General features: G+C 35.4%; 1 protein-coding gene across 5 annotated transcripts in view; it reads right to left on the bottom strand.

Annotated features, from left to right (window-relative positions):
* Positions 1 to 6,685: 6,685 nt before the first annotated feature.
* CPEB2 (cytoplasmic polyadenylation element binding protein 2) overlaps positions 6,686 to 20,174 on the bottom strand; it is a 59,402-nt gene continuing 45,913 nt past the window's right edge. For all 5 annotated transcript variants that reach the window (XM_061191247.1, XM_061191249.1, XM_061191248.1 and 2 more), the window contains 5 exons: positions 19,040 to 19,129; positions 13,952 to 14,070; positions 13,580 to 13,694; positions 11,424 to 11,605; positions 6,686 to 7,362 (listed from right to left, as the gene is read on the bottom strand). In XM_061191247.1, the coding sequence (XP_061047230.1) occupies positions 7,135 to 7,362; positions 11,424 to 11,605; positions 13,580 to 13,694; positions 13,952 to 14,070; positions 19,040 to 19,129 (734 nt within the window). In that variant the 3' untranslated portion in view covers positions 6,686 to 7,134. The remainder of the gene's footprint in view (positions 7,363 to 11,423; positions 11,606 to 13,579; positions 13,695 to 13,951; positions 14,071 to 19,039; positions 19,130 to 20,174) is intronic.

Raw genomic sequence — 20,174 nt, 5'->3', positions numbered from 1 at the left:
ATGTGTTGTGTGTGAAATTTCTCAAGTTTACCAAAGCTAAATGAGTTTCTCAATACATTTATTGAATGGCACATACTACTGGTTATATCAAATATTTCACATGATTGACAATAACAATAAAAGGCCTAAAAGAGATATTTTAATCCTTGAAAATTATGACTGTAGATAATTCTCTGTGGCAGGTACCTTTGAATGGGCCAGATATGCTACTTGATGCTGGTTATAAAATGATGAACAGACATGTTGCCCATAGTCTAGAATAGGAGTTAATGTACAAATATCTGAGTTCCTTTTTTCAACAATTTTCAATTTCTTTTTGAGATTTTAAAAATTACTCATAGTGTGAATTGATGCTTAATATTGTCTATATGTACTTCACGGTTCACAAGGAGGTTTTTAAAAAATCCTACAGATCTGGGATGCAGTGACCATGGAAACTCACTTTCTGATTTGGGTTTTGCATTTCTTCCTATGGTACTGTCACTCTTGTCCTACTAAAGCAAGCAGTGTTTTCTTGCCCATTTAAAAACAAACTTTTTAGTGAGGTATAAAACCTACAGAAAAATGCAAGAGTAATAATCATCAGCGTGATGAATTATTCACAAAACGAACAGCCTGGTTTGGGTGTGTGTGTTAGATACATGCATGGGGTGTGTCTGGAAACAAACCACACACAGTCATTTTAGGAAGTCAACAAGGTCTTAAGTTGAAAAAGAAAGAACAATGTAAGTGTGCTACTTAGCTGGAAGGAGGTAAATAACACGATACTGTAAAAGTGTTAACACTTAGAGTTAAAGGTGTTTGCCTCTCAGGAGGGAGAATTGGGGATGAAAAGGTAGTGGGGCAATATTTTACTCTTTTCATAATTTATGTATTTGACTTTTAAAAACAATGCATCTTACATATTACAATTTGAAAAATAATTTATTATTTACAATAAATTAATCAACATCTATAATCTATCCTCCTCCACTCCAAACAAGGCCTTTGTTATCATTTTAAATATTCATCTAGATTTTTATTTATTTTGTTTAAATTGAGTTTTATTTTTACCTTAATGATGTTATTTTAAATTATGTCTCTACTATTCAGGACTTATTTATAAATCTTAGCCACATTTTATTTTTTAACTATACGTTAGACTCACACCAGTGTCTAGTATCCATGTTATGATTCTGACACCAATTACGATGTGTTTTTTCCAACACACCACCAAGCAATTCTTTGACACCACATTAATGTCCTACAACTCAACTCAGTTCAGACACTATCTACCTGGTGATAGTGTCAGATCCCACAGGTTAAGTAAGGGCTCAGTCCTATAAGACGGCCCCCCTCCTCCCACTTCAGTCAAAAAGTCCAGGTTGTCACCTGTGCTTCTGACCGACTGGCTATAGATTGAAGGTTCCAACAACCCCTCCTTGGGTCTGATTAATTACCAGCTTATTATAAAAGAATATAACTTAGGAACAGCCAGATGGAAGAGATGCATAGGGCAAGGTATGCGGAAAGAGCATGGAGCTTCCGGACCCAGCTGTCCCTGAGCCCACCGACCAAGGTGTTCACCAACCTGGAAGCTCTCCAAACCCTGTCTTTTGGGTTTTTATGGAGGCTTCCATACTTTGGCATGATTGATTAAATCATAGGCCATTGGTGATGGATTCAACCTCCAGCCCCTCTCCCCTTCCTGGAGGTGGGCCAGGTTGGGGGTGGGGGGGTGGGTATAGGGGGATTGAAAGTTCCAATCCTTTCTTCCCCATCCTTAGGCACTTTCCAAAAGTTACCTCATTAACAAACTCAGGGTGTGGTTAAAACCAGTTTGTTATGAATATCAAGACCCCCTTAATCACTCTTATCACTTAGGAAATTCCAAGAGTTTTAGTCTGTGCCAGAAGCCAGATGAAGTCCAGATATATATCTCTTATTATTTTTTTTCATGATATCACACATCTTCCTGTTTCCTGGATATTTTATTGTTATTCCCTCTTTTTGGTAGAATAGATCTTCAAGTAATTCTCTCAGAAACGATTTGTGCTAAATTTTGAGTTCTTTAAATTCTTTGCTCATGCAAAAATTCAAGTCAAATGCTAACTCCTATGTGAAATTCTTAATCAAGTAAAATCATTTTAAAGAAATGAAGTCATTTCCGCAGAAAGTCTTTCCCATCACAATTGATACACGTTTACTATATTTTATATGTTATAGTATATTACATTGAGTTTGAGTTAACCTGACTTTCCACCTACAAGGCTATGAAATGGCCTGGCAACCAAGGATCCTACATGGTTAGTGCCCAACCCTTAGTCGGTGTTCAAAGTTTATTCTTTTCTTAAATAACAGAAGGATAGGGGAGAACAGGAAGATAAATGATCTTTATGTCAGCAGCAGGTGAAAGAGTCAAGAGAATGGGAAATTCCTGCTAAGTCTTAAAGATAGGCCAGAATGCAGAGGAGGCTCTTTGTTTTCGTTATGGAAGGGGACTTGTTGGGCAAAGAGAAAATAAGATTCCAAATAGAAAAATGGCAGCATATGCCAAGATACAGACGAGTGAAGATGCACGATTTGCTTGGAGTGCATGGGTGACAGTGGCAGGATGTGAGGGGCTGTCAACATCGAGATTAGCCCATTTAAGGAGTTCCTGTGATGTCTTGTAGAATATGAGGAAATAGTAAGTTTTACCCTCTCTGGGATACCTATGTCCTCATAGGTAAAAGAAAAAATTGGTTATAATCAGTAATTTTTAAAATGTTCTCTAAAAAAAGCAATGGAACCTTTCTTCCCCCGGTCCCATGCTAAACACCAATTTTTATGTGAATCTCCAACTTTGTTCAAGTTAAAGGTAGAGCTGTTCTAGCCATAATTAGGCTGAGGAACCTAGATCCCAGGCTACTTATTCTATACCTTTCCTTCCCTTTCTCCCTCTACAATGTGGCCACTGAAGAACTCACAGACTCTGCAGAAAATAAGCAGAAAAATTTCATGACAAGTGGTTCCCAACTAGATGGTACCTGAGAAAGCATCATGGAAATTGTGCATTTCGCAACATGGTAAACAGTTTTTAATTTTTTAAGTACAGCATCAATTCAGATATAGTAACACTAATTATCTGTGATGATTGTAACACCAAAATTTCTATGGTATGTATGTGGGGCTAAGGGTGAGATGGGGAGGAGCACTGATGCAAAGGGTCTTTGGGGCCCAAATACTGAACTAGATGATCTCCAAGGTTCCCTTGCAATCCTCACACTAAAATACATAGTGGCCTGGGCTTCTTTATATAGCCATGTCACTCAGCTCTGTAAAAAATATTTTACTGGTGTCCATGGATATTTTGACAGATTTGAACTAAAGAATAAGATTCCACCACTATGCCAATAACTTAATAGTTTATTAGTCAGTCAACAATATTACAAATATTTAAAAATTACTTAATATAAATAGTTGGCAGCAAACTATTCCATTACAGAGTTAAATTACCAGTACAACAGACAGACTGGAGATTTAGACACCTGGAAGATAACAATAAAATAAACTAAAGTATTTTAACAAAAAAATTTAAGCTGAAGGCGTTTATCTAGTGTCCATAAAAGCATGGGTTCTCTTTTTATTTAGAAAAAAATAAAAAACGGCTTTAACATCCCATTAGGAATATAAAATAAAATCAACTGAAAATATTAATTTGCATATCAAAGAACCATTTATAATTACAATCCAAACACTCCATAAACCACTTGTGCGATTCTATACAGAAACTGGGAATTAGAAACTAGTTGCTTTAATATTACAAAGATTTCAGCTCCAAAAATAATTCAACATAAAATAAACTTTAGCAATTAGTGTCATAAAATTATATATTTCCACATAAAAATACAAAATAATATTAATGACAAGAATATGAAAAATTATTCCAAGTATTTTACTACTATTAAAATAAAATAAAACCCAAAAAAACAAAATAGAAATATGCATGAAAAAAGTCTTTCCTTTTGTTAGCAAAACACTATCCAAAATAACTACAATCATTTACATCAGTACAAAGATTTCTGGATTTAAAAAATAGTTGCAATGACAAAAGGGGTATCTTTTCTGACAGTAAAAAATGACACTGTGGATAAAATCTGCAAAATATGCAATGAAAAAAATAAATTTGCATTAAAAAGGTTTACACTGTTATTTTTTTTATACAAACATTAGAAACAGTATTGCACATCACAACACAGAATCGAGGTTAGTCAGCCTTCCAAAATGTGTTATATTCAAGTTTTGTAGCATCTTTGAGGAGAGGCTCTGTGCAGCCAGATGCAACAGGGATAAAATATCAAGTGTTTTCCATACACAAATATATAAATGCTAAATGTTTCCTTCTTAACAAAAAGTGTGGATTTTTAAAGTTTTTTTTTTTCCTCCACAGTCATACTTTTGGGCAGCAATAAGAACATTTAGGGAACACAAATGAAGAAGCTTTGAAAATACAAAAATACAATCAAAATTAAGAATTTTCTACAAAAATAGTAAAATAAATATGATCTGTAAATTAAAAAAAATTCCAATACAGTGTTTAACAGTTAGAAAATAAGAATGTAGTAAATAAAAGGAAAAAAAAAAGAGGTAGGGGGAAGGTGGGGAAGGAATAAAAGATTAGACTAATAAGCTTTAATTGTAACAGAAATGAAGGTAAAACAAACCATACATTTCTGTCATTTTTACCCATGGCGAAAAGGGTGTTCTATTACATTTCCCTTCATTTCCAATATTTATTTCTGTTTAAGAAGGGAAAGTGATTTTCAACATCTCCAATTATTTTCATCATATAATTTATTTTAGTGTTCATTATTTAATACATGAAAAGGCTCTTCAATTTTAAACATTAAGCAGAAATTATGAAAATAAAGTTTAAAAATCTGCGAAATTAAATATCTAAATAATTAACATTGCAAAACTACTGATTTCTTTTCTAAATTCCAAAAATTGAGGTATAGCAAAGGAGATGTCATCAGTCAAAAAAAGTGTGCCATAAAATAGCTGACTGTTGGAAAAATCTCTCACAGAGATATAAAAATAGTGCATAACAAATGTCAAATGGATCAAGGTTGGCAGGGTTAAGGTTAGAAAAGAATACTCCAAAAATCTGGAGGATCATGGTTAAGTAACAAATAGGGAACACTGACAAATAAATTAGTAAAAAGCTCTTCTGAAAACAGCATCAACTTTAAACATTAAAAACTTGAACCACAACCACAATAAAACAGCAGAGTTAGACATGAACCACATATTTTTACAGTACAAAAAAGCACACCATAGACAACCAGTATTAAGATCAACACTTTGCTCACGTGAAGGATTGTCCCAAGGGGCTGCAATACGGCAACACCCTTGTAATTTTCTCTCTTTAGAGTCAAGAATCTTATTTCAGCATTTAAAAAAAACATCTACCATTGCTGGGTGCTTTGCTTAGATTGCAGAGTAACTCTTACATTAAAATATAGGGGCTAGTTGCATTAAAAATGCTCTAAAGAGAAAAAATATCACTAATGATATTCTAATAGTGTTCAGTACCAAAAGAAACTCATTAACTATTGCATGTTTCCATGCCACTTTCTCAAAAAACCTGCAAGCAAAGTCATTACCAAAATTCCTTCATCAAAATTTTTTTTAAAAAAAGCAATTCTTAACCATTAAGAACAACAATTTCCATGCAACAGTGACCCCAGTTTAGACAGAAGACCCCAATATACATAGGTCAAACATGTATGCAAGTTCAAGCCAGATTTCACCATTACCTTTAAGGTAAAATTGAATTTTATGCAACTAGCCGTCTGTATATTTCCCCATCTCCATTTTGACTTTACTTAGGTTTACTAAAGTTTTGCATTCTTTGATAAAGTTCCTTTGTTTAAATATGGGCTTCCTGTGGGTCTTAAATTTGGTGACCAGTTAGCAGTGTGCTGGCCATCTTTGGTTTATAAAGGATGTCTTAACCATGAACTATCAAAGGGGCTAAAATCAACTTTCTTTAAAATTCTAGTAATTTTCTTTTACTCAGTCTTTTATCTATACTATATCACTGCACATGAATTAGAACCGCACATCACAAAATTGCACAGGGATTACAAATATTACATCCAGTCTGCATAAAATCAAATTCCACTACCGACCAGATCACAAAATGGCTGCACTCTCTAATCTAAATATAATTTGCATATTGTACACATGTAGGACATTTTTTTTTTAACTTGAAGTCACAATAATGCATGCAAGTTTGCTTTTTTTAAACAAATTTTATAATTTGTTCATGCTACCTAGATTCAAGAGAGCTTTTTTGAACAATTGCAATACCTCACCTCTTGTTAGTTAATAATTCTAGTGCATGCATATGGTGTATACAGGTAAGTAAACATGCATTTTTTTTTCACATTCTAAAACTATGGCAGTTTAGGCCATATTGTGCTGCCTGCATTTTATCTGCAATGCAGTGTGTCTCTAACGTTTTCAATCCCGTATTAATAGGTGGCATTTACACATAACACCTATATAGCAGCAAAGCTAATACAGCTTGTGATTAAAAATGTTTAAAAATAGCTAATAAATCAGATTATCTTGAGGTATTATTTCTTGCAAGTCAAAATGGAGAGCAAAAAAATCAACCCTAATTTTTAGTTTATGTATACACTGAAAATAGCAACAATAAAAATAAGCATTTGTAGCAGACATATTCCATCTTCACTATTATTTTGCTACCTTTGGTAAATTACTGGGGCAGATCTTGAAGTTAAAAACCCACATTTAGAAATAAGTGCACGCTTCACCCACTATATAGCAGCAGACTGTTTGCCCCTACGCAAAACATTCTCATATCTAATTTTAACTTTACATATAAAAATAACTTGGATAAAATACAAAAAAACATTTTATTTTAACATGAAAATATCACAAAAATTAGTAAGCCTGAGATGTAGGGTTTTGGTGAAAAACAAGAGGCTTGTAGTGTTTTGGCTGCTGATAAAGATGCATGTATTGATAGCTGGGGTGAAAGCAGAAGAATGCACTTATTTCTTCTGCATGTCAGTATCTTCAGACACAGTAAGCCACATGCACCCTTTCTTTCCTTGTTACACAGAGGCAGGTTTGCTATTCTTAGTTCCAGCGGAAGTGGATCTGACGTGGGCGATCAGCACCTTCCTTTACCAATGGCTTATGGAACTCACGCCCTGCACGAGAGTGGATATTTGCCCAACAAAACTCACAGTAATACTGCAGGCAAGTGACATTGGCACAAAAAAAGGGAGCAAATTTTCCACCACAGCGTGCGCCCTGGCATTCATCACACATCTGGTCATCTAGCACATATGGCTTTACCTCCACCTAGAAAAAGAGAGAAAACATATCCCATTAAGTCTGCTTCAAAAGTCACTTTAGCAATGCTTTAAAAGGTTCATACAATGTTCTAGAGAAAAGGACCAACATTCAATGCTGAGAAAGCAGGCATCTTCCCTGGGTAATAGCTTCACCATATAGTAGGTTAAAAAAAATTAAATCATTTTGTTCTTACACTAATCTTTTTTTATGTTTCATGTTCATAATTGACCATGTGATTAAATGAGCTCTTAGTTTGGTAATTTTATTGTATTTTGATGTTTTCTTCTGAGAACTATAAACTGAATAGTATTTAAATAACTCTTTTTTCCAAAGACAAAAAATAATTAAAAAAAACTATCGAATCCTAATTGATTCGCAAAACATTCCACCCTCACCTTTCTTAAAGTAACATCTTTAAAACACCTGTGTGTTAATATTTTCAGAGGTGGGGGTGACTGTGAGTGAAAAACAGAAGGGTATGGAAGACAAATAGTATTTACACCTTTGTTTTCTCATTCCAGTGCCACTTGTGAGACGGCATAACCCAGCAGCCACTGATCATGGCAACGCGTCTCTACTACAGGTGAGAGCGACACCCTGCTTGTAAATAACTGGTACAGACAAACCAGAACTGTGGATAATCTTATTAAGGGTAGGTCTAGACTTCTGTGAATTTATAAGATATGAAGTCAAAGTCCCACTGTGAAAGCCTGACTCAGTAGAAGACCTCAGACTTAGGTCAGCTCTGAATACTTAACTTTTTAACCTCAGTTTCTGTATCTGTGAGATGAGAAAGGCAATAGAACCTGCTTTATAGAGCTGTAAGGATTAGATTATGCAAGTAAAAGCACAGAAGATGGTGTGGCACATGGTAAATACTCTGTATATTAGCATTAGCTACTATTAGCTGCAACAGCCTTGCTTTCTGGCTTGTAATAACTTTATGAATGAAAGGTTACTGCTTTTGTCTGACTGAATAGTGCCAGGCAGCCTAAGATCTCTGCCTTTCCTCAGGAGAGGAGAGAAAATTGAGCGTTTAAAGGGCTTGGTTTGCCCAAGGTAAAAAATAATGACCCAACAATTTCTATTTTGAATGTATTCTACTGAAATACTTGCATGTGCGCAAAAAATGAATATATAAGGGTATTTTTCTCCAGCATTATTTTGAACAAGAACAATAACAGCAAACTAGAAACAACCTAGTTGATTGATGAAAAGAACTGTAAAACAAACATTTGATAGGAGGGTAATGAAATTACATTTTTGTTTGCATTTGTATTTCATGGTTAGGGTTAGGAGAAACATATTATATATATTGGACATTTTATTGTCCTAAATTGTATCTTTTGCATATTTTAAAATTCTAGATATTATTTTATGAAGCTAATCTACTTAACTCAAAAGCAAAACTTCAAAGATGAGAAACTGGATTTCAAACTTATGATTTTAGAATACAGTCAAAACCTATTTGCAATTAATAATAATCTCTAACAGCTCTTGAATGTGTGAAAGGGAGTTTCATTGATTCTTCACTATTCTTATTTTCCATTATTTTCCCTTTTTCACTTCAGAGGAGCTATCTGTGATACACAATCACCTGGATTCATAACTAATAAAATGATTAATAATTAATTAGCCAACTTGAAGTATATCACAATTCACTTCAGTAACTACCAGAAGTCACAGTGAATTATACTACTCATGGAATAACATATAAAATTTAAAATGATTTACACATTTGTGGTGATTGTTCTTCATGGCTATCAGGGAGATGAAAGTAAACTTCAAAGTGTTCATGAGCCTAAAAGGTGAGTTGAATAAACAATTTTAATTCCCTCCAAATAAGTATCCTGTGTATCTTTGGATTATCAGCTATAAGTTTAAATTTAATCTGTTTTTATGGTTTAATAACTATATTCTTATTAGAGAGATGAAAGGTATAAAGATTAAGGGTTTGATTTTTTTGTATAAGCAAAACTAATGACTTGTAAAATATTTAAGGCTCAAATTCTTTCAAATAAAGTTCAAAACATACCTTAGTAGCACATATCTTAAAAAAATAAACTTTTCTCTCAGGTAGTTCAATGCCTTTTTAAGAAGGCAAGTGTTTCTCAATTCACTTGCTTTGTATCGGGGTTTCTCTTTAAGAATCAATACTTTGCCCCAAATAATTGGTCCTCCACTATCATTTTGGAAACAAAGAGGTATGAAGCATGACACTGCAATAATCTTTTCCCTCTGCTTCTGCATATTAAACAACTATAATTATATAATATGTAAATAACTTCCTCTGTGACCCTATCACCTCTCTGCAAAAGTAGGGGGTTAGACTAGATCAGTGGTCTAAAGCAGAGGTTCCCAAACCCCGGTCCGTGGCCCAGTACCAGTCCGTGGCCTGATAGGAACCAGGCTGCACAGCAGGAGGTGAGTGGCGGGCAGGCGGGCAGGCGGACGAGCAAGCAAGCGAGCAAGAGCGAGCGAAGCTTCACCTGCTGCTCTCCAGCTCGCATTACCACCTGAACCATCCCCTCCATCGCTCACACTGCCGCCTAAAGCATCCCCCCCACCCCCCTACGCCCATCCGTGGAAAAACTGTCTTCCACGAAACCGGTTCCTGGTGTCAAAAAGGTTGGGGACCGCTGGTCTAAAGCATGGCTGGACATCAGAATCACCCTGGGGGCCTTACAAACTACTGCTGCCCATGCTGCATCCCAGACCAACTACAGCAGAATCTCTGGGGGTGGGACCCAGATGTCAAGGTTTTCCTAAGTTCCCAGGTAACTTTAATGTGCAGTGGAGGTTGAAAACTACTGGATGAGAGGAACTCTAAGGTTCAAATCAGTTAAACAAAATTTCATAGCATGTCTGAGTAAAAGCAGAGCCCCTTTTCGTAGATACTTAATTTTCTTTATTGGGGGGCAACATTTTAAGTAACCATGCAAACAAAAATGCCACTTTGCAAATGTGAACTGAACTTATGCTGTACTTCTTTTCTAAATGGTATGATTTGATAATTAAATTTTGGGGACTACTTCTAGAGTCTATGGTCTATGGGTATTAGTTAACCAGCTCCCCTGCCCCCAAAACAGTACAGCCTCAGAGAAGAAGCTTCAAGAAACTGTTACACCGGTAAAATAAGAACTCACTCAAATTATATCTACTATAATGGGTATAAAAAAGTTAATTTACCTCATATTTTTAGTATATCTCATCTGTACTACAAATGTAAACGTGATTATTCAGGAACTATTCACAGATTTTAGCATGAGATAGATTTGTAAAGAAACAATTGAGTTTTGTTCACTCCTTTCTCTTACTTTAGATGGTAATCAGTATTAGAAATTATTCAATAGGGTAGCTTTCACAGTTATCATCCATAACACTTCCTAAAAGTTCTTATTGTGATGACCTAAGCAATGCTACTAAAGAGTAAATGTTTTAAAGTTTAGGACAATCATCTTATATATTTAGTTTATTTACATATTTATTTTTGCATATATTTAGGAAAATATACAAAATGTGTTTTTATTTTAGATTTTATAAATCAAAAATAAGTTAACACTTAAATAACACTTAGTGCCAAGCTCTGTTCTAAGTGCTTCTACATATGTGAATTCACTTACTCCTCAAAATAACTGTGAAAGAGATACTATTATTGTTTTCCACTTTATAAGTGAGGAATAAGAGGCATAAAGAGGGTTCATTTGCCCATGGTTACAGAGCAAATGGTGGAAATGGGATCCCAGGTAGTCTGACTCCAGAGTACAAGTTCTTAAAACAAGCTCTGCCTCTATAGGTAAAAGGATATTAAGACCTTACTGGCTGATAAAAATGTTTGAAATGCCTTTAAAATTATATTTATATTTTGTGTATTATACCTAAAATTTAAAGTCTGCTCAAAAATTTTACGTTTCAGGGATATTTTGATATAATACTCTTTAAGAGCTCAAGGAATATAGAAAAATAAACACTCGGTTTTTGAATTACATTATTAACTCTGTAGGGTAGTAAGCTTTGGATCAGCACCTCATGATAGGACTTAAATGATTTCCCAATATGCAACTTACACGTTTATCAATATCACCGTGCTGAAGCTGAACGAACCGAGCACTAATGGCAGCAATATAGCTCTGCTGATTGGAGAAAGCAACTCGACCAGCACCTTTTGGATATTTTAGCTCAGGATCTGTATCAATTCCTGCATAACAAACGCCACCATACAGCCGGTCCATGATCATAGCAAGCTCCACTTGAAAAGGAAAAGAAGTTCACATCAAATGAGAGAGAACACAGTAAATCAACCATTTTTAAGTACTTTTTTTTTTTTTTAAGTGAAAGTCAATAGGATAATGCTCTTTTCTAAATCTAATCCTTTCTCTTGTATACGAGAGCCCACCTGCTCTCACCACAGAAGAACTGGACAACTCAACTGTCTACTGGACAAGTCATATTGATATTTAACAGACACTGCATCACTCAGTATGTTCTAAATGGCACTCTTTATCTTCTACCATCCAATTAAACCTGCTCGAGTGAGTTTTTGCTGACTCAGTGAGCAATGGAAAAGATGAAGTTGCCAACTCAAGACCCTTGGCTTCATCCTTTCTATTTTCTTTTTTCCCCACTGTATATGCAATCCTGTGAACTTGATTTCCAAGACGTATCTAGAATCCAATCTCTTTGCCTCCATCACTAACATCCTGTTCCAAGGTATCATTCTTTTTCATCTAGATCATGGCAATAGCCTTATCTCCTTGTTTCTGCCCCCTGCCTCCTCCCCTGCCCCCAGTTTATTTTCAAAACAGCAGCAAGATTGATTCTCTTAAAAATATAGCAGATACCAATGGCTTAACTGAAATTTCTCCTTGGGAACTCTGAATGGTGGCACAAACTAGCTTTCAAAACCAATACCACAATCTTCTTCCAACCTGCTCTTTCTCCAGTGTTCTTTATCTTCTCAGTTAGCGGTACCAGTGTCTACCTAGTAGCTTAAGACTGAAAACTGTGATTCAGCCTTTGCATTTATCTTATAAATATCTGTGACATCTGTTCACTTGGCTCTTCCACCACCACCACTACCACTAACCCAAGCCACCACTATTTGTCTCCTGGACTGCAATAATAGGCTCCTAAATTGGTCTACCTATAACTACTCTCAACTTGACTCCCCTCTCCACAAGTCATTAACTAAACTGGTCTCTTAAAAATGAAAATATGATCATGTCTCTCTTTTACTTAAAAACTCTTCATTGGTTTCCCGTTGTTCTGAGGATAAATAACAAGTTAGCTATTAGACTTGTATGATCTGACTCCTATTTACTTTTTCAATGTCTTCTTGTATCTCTCACCTCATTCCTTATACCCTAGGCAGTGACTCTGGACTTCCCTCAGTCTCTCCGATGCACTCTGCTTCCCTCCACTGAAGATCTTGGAATATGCTGTTCCCTTTGTCTGAAATACTCTTCACAACCTCCTACCACCTAATCCTGCTCCTTCTGTTCAATCTTTATATGTCAGCTCAAATACAAGTATCTTTAAAATATCAGACTACATCACATTTCCTTGCTGTATGCTCTTCTGTTCCCCTTAGTCTTTCTTTGTAGTAGCTATGTCTCTAAGTATTTACATGTGTGAATAATTCTTTAACGTGCACCTCCCATACTGGAAGAGGATGTTTGCAGTGATGGAAGGTGCTAACACACTTCACAAGGGTACACAGTATCATAAAACTTGCTTGTATGGCGGGCATTTACGTCTATAATTATGTTCCTATATGACCTCTTCTGGTAGATCTCTGGTTCCTGATTATTGATGAACAGAAGTTTATCATTCACTTATCTAAAGTGCCTTTAAAAAAAATCCCGTATTTCTTCAGATATCAGAATCAACCTCCATAAAAAGACCCCAAATTCTCATTATCTTAGAGAGTTACATTTAAGAAGTCATAAATGCAGTATTTGAGTGGATTCTTCTTACAGAGTCTGTTTGGAGTTAGCTATCAATATTGATAGATGAGTGTCCAATTCTCCAGGTCCTTAATGGTCTTAAGAACAATTCTCAGAATTTGTCTCAAAATTCTGTAGCAAGCAACTATTGGAGCAGGAGAATCTGCCCTTCACCCACCCAGTGGTGACATGTACACAATAGTACCAAATGCGTACCGAATCAACTCATATTTAAATGATTTTTTAAAAAAAACAAAATTTGTTAACATTCTACTTACCAGCCCTTAATGGCCTAGGAACACCTCCAACAAAAATTGTTTTTCGAGGATCCAAAGGCTGAGAACCATCCATCACAAAATCACTATCACTTAAGTTCCAAGGACGGATCTGAACCTATGAAGAAAATGACATTACTGTATTAGGTCTCACTCCTTTAATAACTGATGAGTTTTGTGCCACTGTACTGTTCAAAATTTTGGATGGGTTTGGAAATGAACTGTTAATATTTTATCCAGATACAATAAATTATATGAATTTTAAAAAATTGAACTCAACATGGTAGTTTATTTATTTTTTCACTAACAATCATTTCAAAACAGTTTTTGGAAAACTTGTATTTGTAACTTAAAGTTTGAGTAGCATTTACTTACAGGTTTGTCCTTGATAGTAGGGCTGGAAACACACAGATAGAGTTTTCCATCTTCTTCAATACAAGCATCAATTAGTGCCTGAACTGAGCTCTCTTCTTGAAAGAGAAGGAATGCATAGCCTGTAATAACCATAAGAATGAGGCAATATGTCAAGGTAAGTGATTTCACCCCAAATTTCAGTATGGTTTAGAAAATACATGCCTTTGAAAAAGATGAAAAATAACTATAAAATAGGACTACAATCATTATACTTTCTCTAGGAGAACATAATATCCTATGGAATACACACAAAAAGAGATACTCAGTAAAATAACTAGCTACTTTATATAGAGTACTTACTATCCGATACTGTGATAAGAGCTTTACGTGAATTATTTCATTTGATTCTCACAAGTCTATGAAACATTATTCCCAATTTATAGAAAAAACCCTGAGGTGTCAGGTGGTTAAATTACTTGCCCAAAGTCAGTCACATAAGCAAGTAGTTGGCTGATTAATTTCAAACCTAGATCAGCTCTAAGGTCTCCCATGATACTGTCTTCTTAAAGAATGTGGCAGGATTAACCAGTTGAGCATCGCAGGAGCTGAAGTTTCCTTCAAATGCCCTCAGGGTAAGACAAGTTCTAGAGCATACTTTTGGACAGGTGGACAGAGCACAGGTGGAAAGAGCACATGTGGAAAGGCCCAGGAATTTCCATAAGTAGAGGGAAAATTCCACAATCATCCTGACAACTTCCAAATGATACTAAGAAAACTCCCTTAGGGAGGTTGGAATGAAACAGGTTCCAGACTTCCCTGGTGGCGCAGTGGTTAAGAATCCGCCTGCCAATGCAGGCAACATGGGTTCGAGCCCTGGTCCGGGAAGATCCCACATGCCGCAGAGCAACTAAGCCCATGTGCCACAACTACTGAGCCTGCGCTCTAGAGCCTGCGAGTCACAACTACTGAGCCCATGTGCTGCAAATACTGAAGCCCGTGAGCCTAGAGCCTGAGCTCCGAAACAAGAGAAGCTACTGCAATGAGAAGCCTGCGCACCACAATGAAGAGAAGCTCTCGCTCACCACAACCAGAGAAAGCCCGCGCGCAGCAACGAAGACCCAACAACAAAGACCCAACGCAGCCAAAAATAAATAAATAAATAAATTCATTTAAAAAAAGAAACAGTTTCCTTCAGGATGGGTCAAACTTTTATTTTATTTTATTTTTTACATCTTTATTGGATTATAATTGCTTTACAATGCTGTGTTAGTTTCTGCTGTACAACAAAGTGAGTCAGCTATATGTATACATATATCCTCTCCCTCTTGAGCCTCCCTCCCATCCTCCCTATCCCACCCCTCTAGGTGGTCGCAAAGCACCGAGCTGATCTCCCTGTGCTATAAAGCAACTTCCCACTAGCTATCTATTTTACACACAGTAGTGCATGTATGCCAGTGCTACTCTCTCAATTCATCCCAGCCTTCCCTTCCCCCTCTGTGTCCACAAGTCCGTCTCAAGGTGGATGAGCAGCAGAACACTTTTTTTCAAACAGCCTGGAGACTATGTTTGCACTTTGGATCCAAGTTCCTGCTTAGATTCCTGTACCTTTTGAAAATATGCCCCTCCTTCTTTCCTTGTGACAAGCAATTGTCTATTTTTAATCAAATATGATGTATCTAGCAGGCAGAATAGAGTTCATTATAAAAAGAAGGCATCGAAATTTACATTACAAGTTTACTGTTATGTGATTATTCCCAGCAGCAGATGACTATAAATGACCTAACAATACCCCTTTTCCTTGACAAGATATCTATGCACAAAACCTAGAGCACTGAAATCTAGTCCCAGTGTGAAGATGTCTTCAATCAGGCCAACCATGTCTGTGCCATTAAACAATGGGAAGTAAGAGGTCATCTTTTACTAGGAATTCAAAAAACACGGCTTATTGCCAACAATGGCTTTTAGTGCCACAAAGGTCTGATGTGACACACAGAAAAAGTACTTCATTTTAATAAAATTACAATACCTGATTGCATAAATAAGTCATAAAGCCAACCTACACAAATAGAAACTTCCAAAGGTATGATTATGCAAGATTAAAACCACATCTTAGAACTTTTTAATTGCTAGAAACAATTTAAATAGGCTTGAAAAAAAAAAAAAGACTGGTTTTCTTTATGTGAAGGCTTTAATTTTGATACAAGCTAAGGTTTTTTAATTTTTTTTTATTTTTAAATTTATTTTTTTATTTTTTGGCTACACCACATGGCATGTGGGATCTTAGTTCCCCAACCAGGGATCAAACCCATGCCCGTTGCATTGGAAGCGCCGAGTCTTAACCACTGGACCACGAGGGAAGTTCCCAAGCTAAGGCTTTGAGAGCTGTAATTGTTTTGTAATAATTGAGGGGATATAAGACCGATTTACTAAAATAGTATTTTAAAGTCAACATTTTTAATGTTATGTTTTTATGATGTTAATTTCTGATATTAATATTTTAATACTGCTTAAAAATTTTTGTGATTATTATGGAAGAAATGTATCACAAAAATTAATTAAGCAACATGGCAGGTAAATTATGATCTAGCTAAGGCAAGCCACTAAATATTAAAATACTTGTACCAAAAATACCATCTAATAGTTCTTTAGAATTTATTAGCACAAGCTAATGTTTACATAGGGTGAATCTTATTCACTGCAAAGGACAGGTATGTATAAGTGTGGCTCAGTATCCAATGTCTCAAATCATTACCTTAATTACAAGGTAGCTTTGTCAACTGGATGCTTCTACACCAGTGTTTTCCAAACCATGGAAAATGATGAATTACAGCAATGACAAAAATGCTTGAAAGCACAAGGTTTAGGAACATTGGTCTTTGGCAATGAGTACAATTAACTATAATTGTACCAAAATAGTATGATTTGCCACTGCTAATATTTTGTTGTTGTTTTTTTCTTGTTTTCAGTTTGAGAAAATAAACTAACAACTACCACAAAAACCACAATAACAATAACAATGCAACAGCAACAAAGACAGCAACTACTCTGTTTCATGAAATTAGTGCCAACCTACCTTTCTTACATTTCTGCCCATGCAGAAAATGTGTATCTGTCTCGACAAAAACTAATTCTAATACCTTTCTAAAATTATATTTCAACTCCTGCCTGGAACTCTATTGAACAACTTTTTAATCTATCTAAATTGTACAGTATCTTTTAGATTTAGTTCAAAATTTCTCAATGAAGCTTTCCCCCACCTACTTCAGGTCAAAGGATAAACTATCCTACAGTATTTATAGTTGTATATATTGTTTATTAGGCAACTATCAATCCATGAATTACTGAGAATACAAAGATGAGTAAAGACACAGTCTGAGAGATTAATGGAAGAATCTGACATTAATAAAATAAAAACATATTTATAAAATTGTAAAACTATAATATTGCAACTGTGGGGAGTACTATGAAAGGGCACAGTTCTAGAAGGGCCTACAATAGGAGGATTTGACCTCATTAGGTGGGTCCTTAACAGTTTCCCACCAACAACTGATATTTAAGCTGAGAAAAGTAGGAGATATACATATGAAGAGGCAGGGGAAGCCTTCAGGTCAAGAGAACAACAAACATAAAATTCCTGAGGCAGGAGAGAGCAAGGCCAGTTTGCAGAGCCAGAAAGGAACAAGAAGCAATACTGGGAGAAGGAACGGGATGGGGAGGGCGGGCAGGGAGAATGCATTTTTGCCTTTATCCTAACAATAAGAGAAACCACTGATGGGTTTTAAGCTGGAAGCAAGGAGTAGCACCATCAGATTGTTTTCACAGATACTACTCTAGCTATGCTGTGGGAGAAAAACTGGAGATAGCCAGAAATGTGGACAGACTAGTCATACACCTGATATAGTCCAGACAAGGGATGATGGCAATTTAGGCAGGAACATTAGAAACCAACAGGCATTTTTATTGAACACTCAGTAAAATAAACTGTATAAAAGGACAAGATCATAACACTGAACAACAGATTAAAACTAAGCTAAGAAATGAACATCTACATCAATACGGAGCTAATTTTCTCTCTACACCAAGGATTCAGGACCTCCACGTCCAGTACACTCCAAAATCATGTGAAAATTTAGAGTATATGGAGACAGGTCCATAGCTCTAACTAGACTCTCATGGAGGCCTGGGATCTAGAATCTCTGGTTCAAAGGATTCTGTAAGTATAAGATCTAAAGGTATTAAAAAAAAAAATCACCACATTATTCCATTTCTCTAAGGAACTACATAAACCAATGGAAGTTCTATAATTCTCAATGACAAAAAGTAGAGATGGCCCATATAATTTATCACCAGAATCCCTTAGCTAGTTTTTGTATGCCAATAACTCTTAACATGTTTCCTTTCCTGGAGCCAAAATCAGATTATTCAATAGATCTACTGGAGTCTTTTTTCCAGGCTTGAAAATCCACTCAGCCATAAGAATAATAGTGTGTTTTTTCATTTCTAAAATTACATTTCAATAATATTCAAAGTAAAGTCTTAGTCTTTGAACCTCCCCCTTTCTTTTATTCACTTCAGAGAATGTGCCATTAGCAATCTGACTGACTGGATTCATGTTCAGTTCTCTCCCCTTGCCTCCCCTCCTCACTCTGGGCGGGTGAGGTGATCCTTCCTGTCCCCACTGACTGTGGCATTGCTTTGCTCAAATGAATGTGCGCTCAATTTGTGATTCTTGTACTCTGGTGACCAGTCACAGTAGTATCCTGGCAATATGTAACTAACACAACTAGGCATCCTCTGCACATTTTATCTCTTTATGTAGTTGAGTTTTTTTCTGACCATTCATTTTCTTCTCTATCTGAATTCACCAACAGAGTATATACTGCTCTCTTGTTATCTGCTATTATCTGGAACACTTATGTATATCTTGCAATACTCAAAATAGTCATAGGTTTATATTTGATTCTCACTTCACACATTTCTTAATTTCACTGATCAGAGACACTTTATTATATGTCTGTACCCAAGTTACTTAGAATGATACTTTAGGCAGAGAAAATTAGCTCTCATATAACTTATTCCCTAGCAAATATTAACAAAAAAATCTCTTACCTTTTGGTGGAAAATAGGACTTGCTTTCTGCTTTATGAGGCCAATCTACTACCAAAGGCCCAAATCTTCTGAAGCTGGCAGTTATTTCATCTTAAAAAAGTACAATAATATGCATTAGGAATCAGTTTTAATGATTCATTCTAAAAAACTCCTATATTTTATATGTTATTTTAAAGATTTAAAAATTTAAAGTACCAAATAGCCTAAGATAAACTAGAATATAAATACTAGAAACATGTCTAATATCCTCACTAAAATGATACTTAAATCTTAATAGCTATTTTAATCAAAATAGTTTTTAAGTAGCACATTGGCTAGAATAATCAATTCAGTGTGACTTCTAAAATTTTATATACTAATGTATGGACACTAATGGATTTATAGTATACCAAATCATAAATATCACTGGCTTGAAAAACATGCCAACATTATATCAAGTTAAAGATCCATAAGAGATCCATTACTGCTTGATAAAGTAAAATATTGTAGGAAGAAAAGGGCTGCTGAAACAAGACATGTAAAGCTATAATATTTCTAAAATATACTAGGGTCTGATACGTGCCAGGTAGTTTCACTGAAAGACATACAGGTCACATCCAATGACATGTTCTAGGTTATTTTATCACATGGAAACTTTATTATACTGATTAATACATAGAATAAGTTTGTCGATATTTGAATCACAACTGAAAAAATTCCCAAAATGTAGCAATATATTCTCTATTAGTAAGTTGTGAATGAGAGTGGCAGATTTCCCACAGCTTTGCAAATATTAGTTTCAGTATTTTTAATCTTGAATTATTTTTCTTTTGTTATTATTACACATGATAATTTTTACATATGCTTATTAGTCTTTGCATAACCTAAATTTCCTGTTTATGTACTGTTTCCATTACTCGCTTGGGTTTTATAGCCTCTTTTCTTACGTGTTTCTAAAAGCACATTTATTCCTTAAAGAAATTGAATTTTTAACTGTCATGCATTACAGGTAAAGTTTTGTGGTTGGTTACCTTTAATTCATTGTGTGTGTGTGTGCACGCGTGCGTGCATGCGTGTGCGCGTGCATGCATGTTATAGTCATACAAAAAGTTTTAAATACATAAAAAAAGTTTAATGTATTCAAATATGTTCTATA

This window comes from Eubalaena glacialis, chromosome 5 (genome assembly GCF_028564815.1).
Source record: "Eubalaena glacialis isolate mEubGla1 chromosome 5, mEubGla1.1.hap2.+ XY, whole genome shotgun sequence".
Taxonomy (NCBI): Eukaryota; Metazoa; Chordata; class Mammalia; order Artiodactyla; family Balaenidae; genus Eubalaena; species Eubalaena glacialis.
Note: the sequence above shows the minus strand (reverse complement) of the source record. Positions and strands in the feature narration are given on the sequence as shown.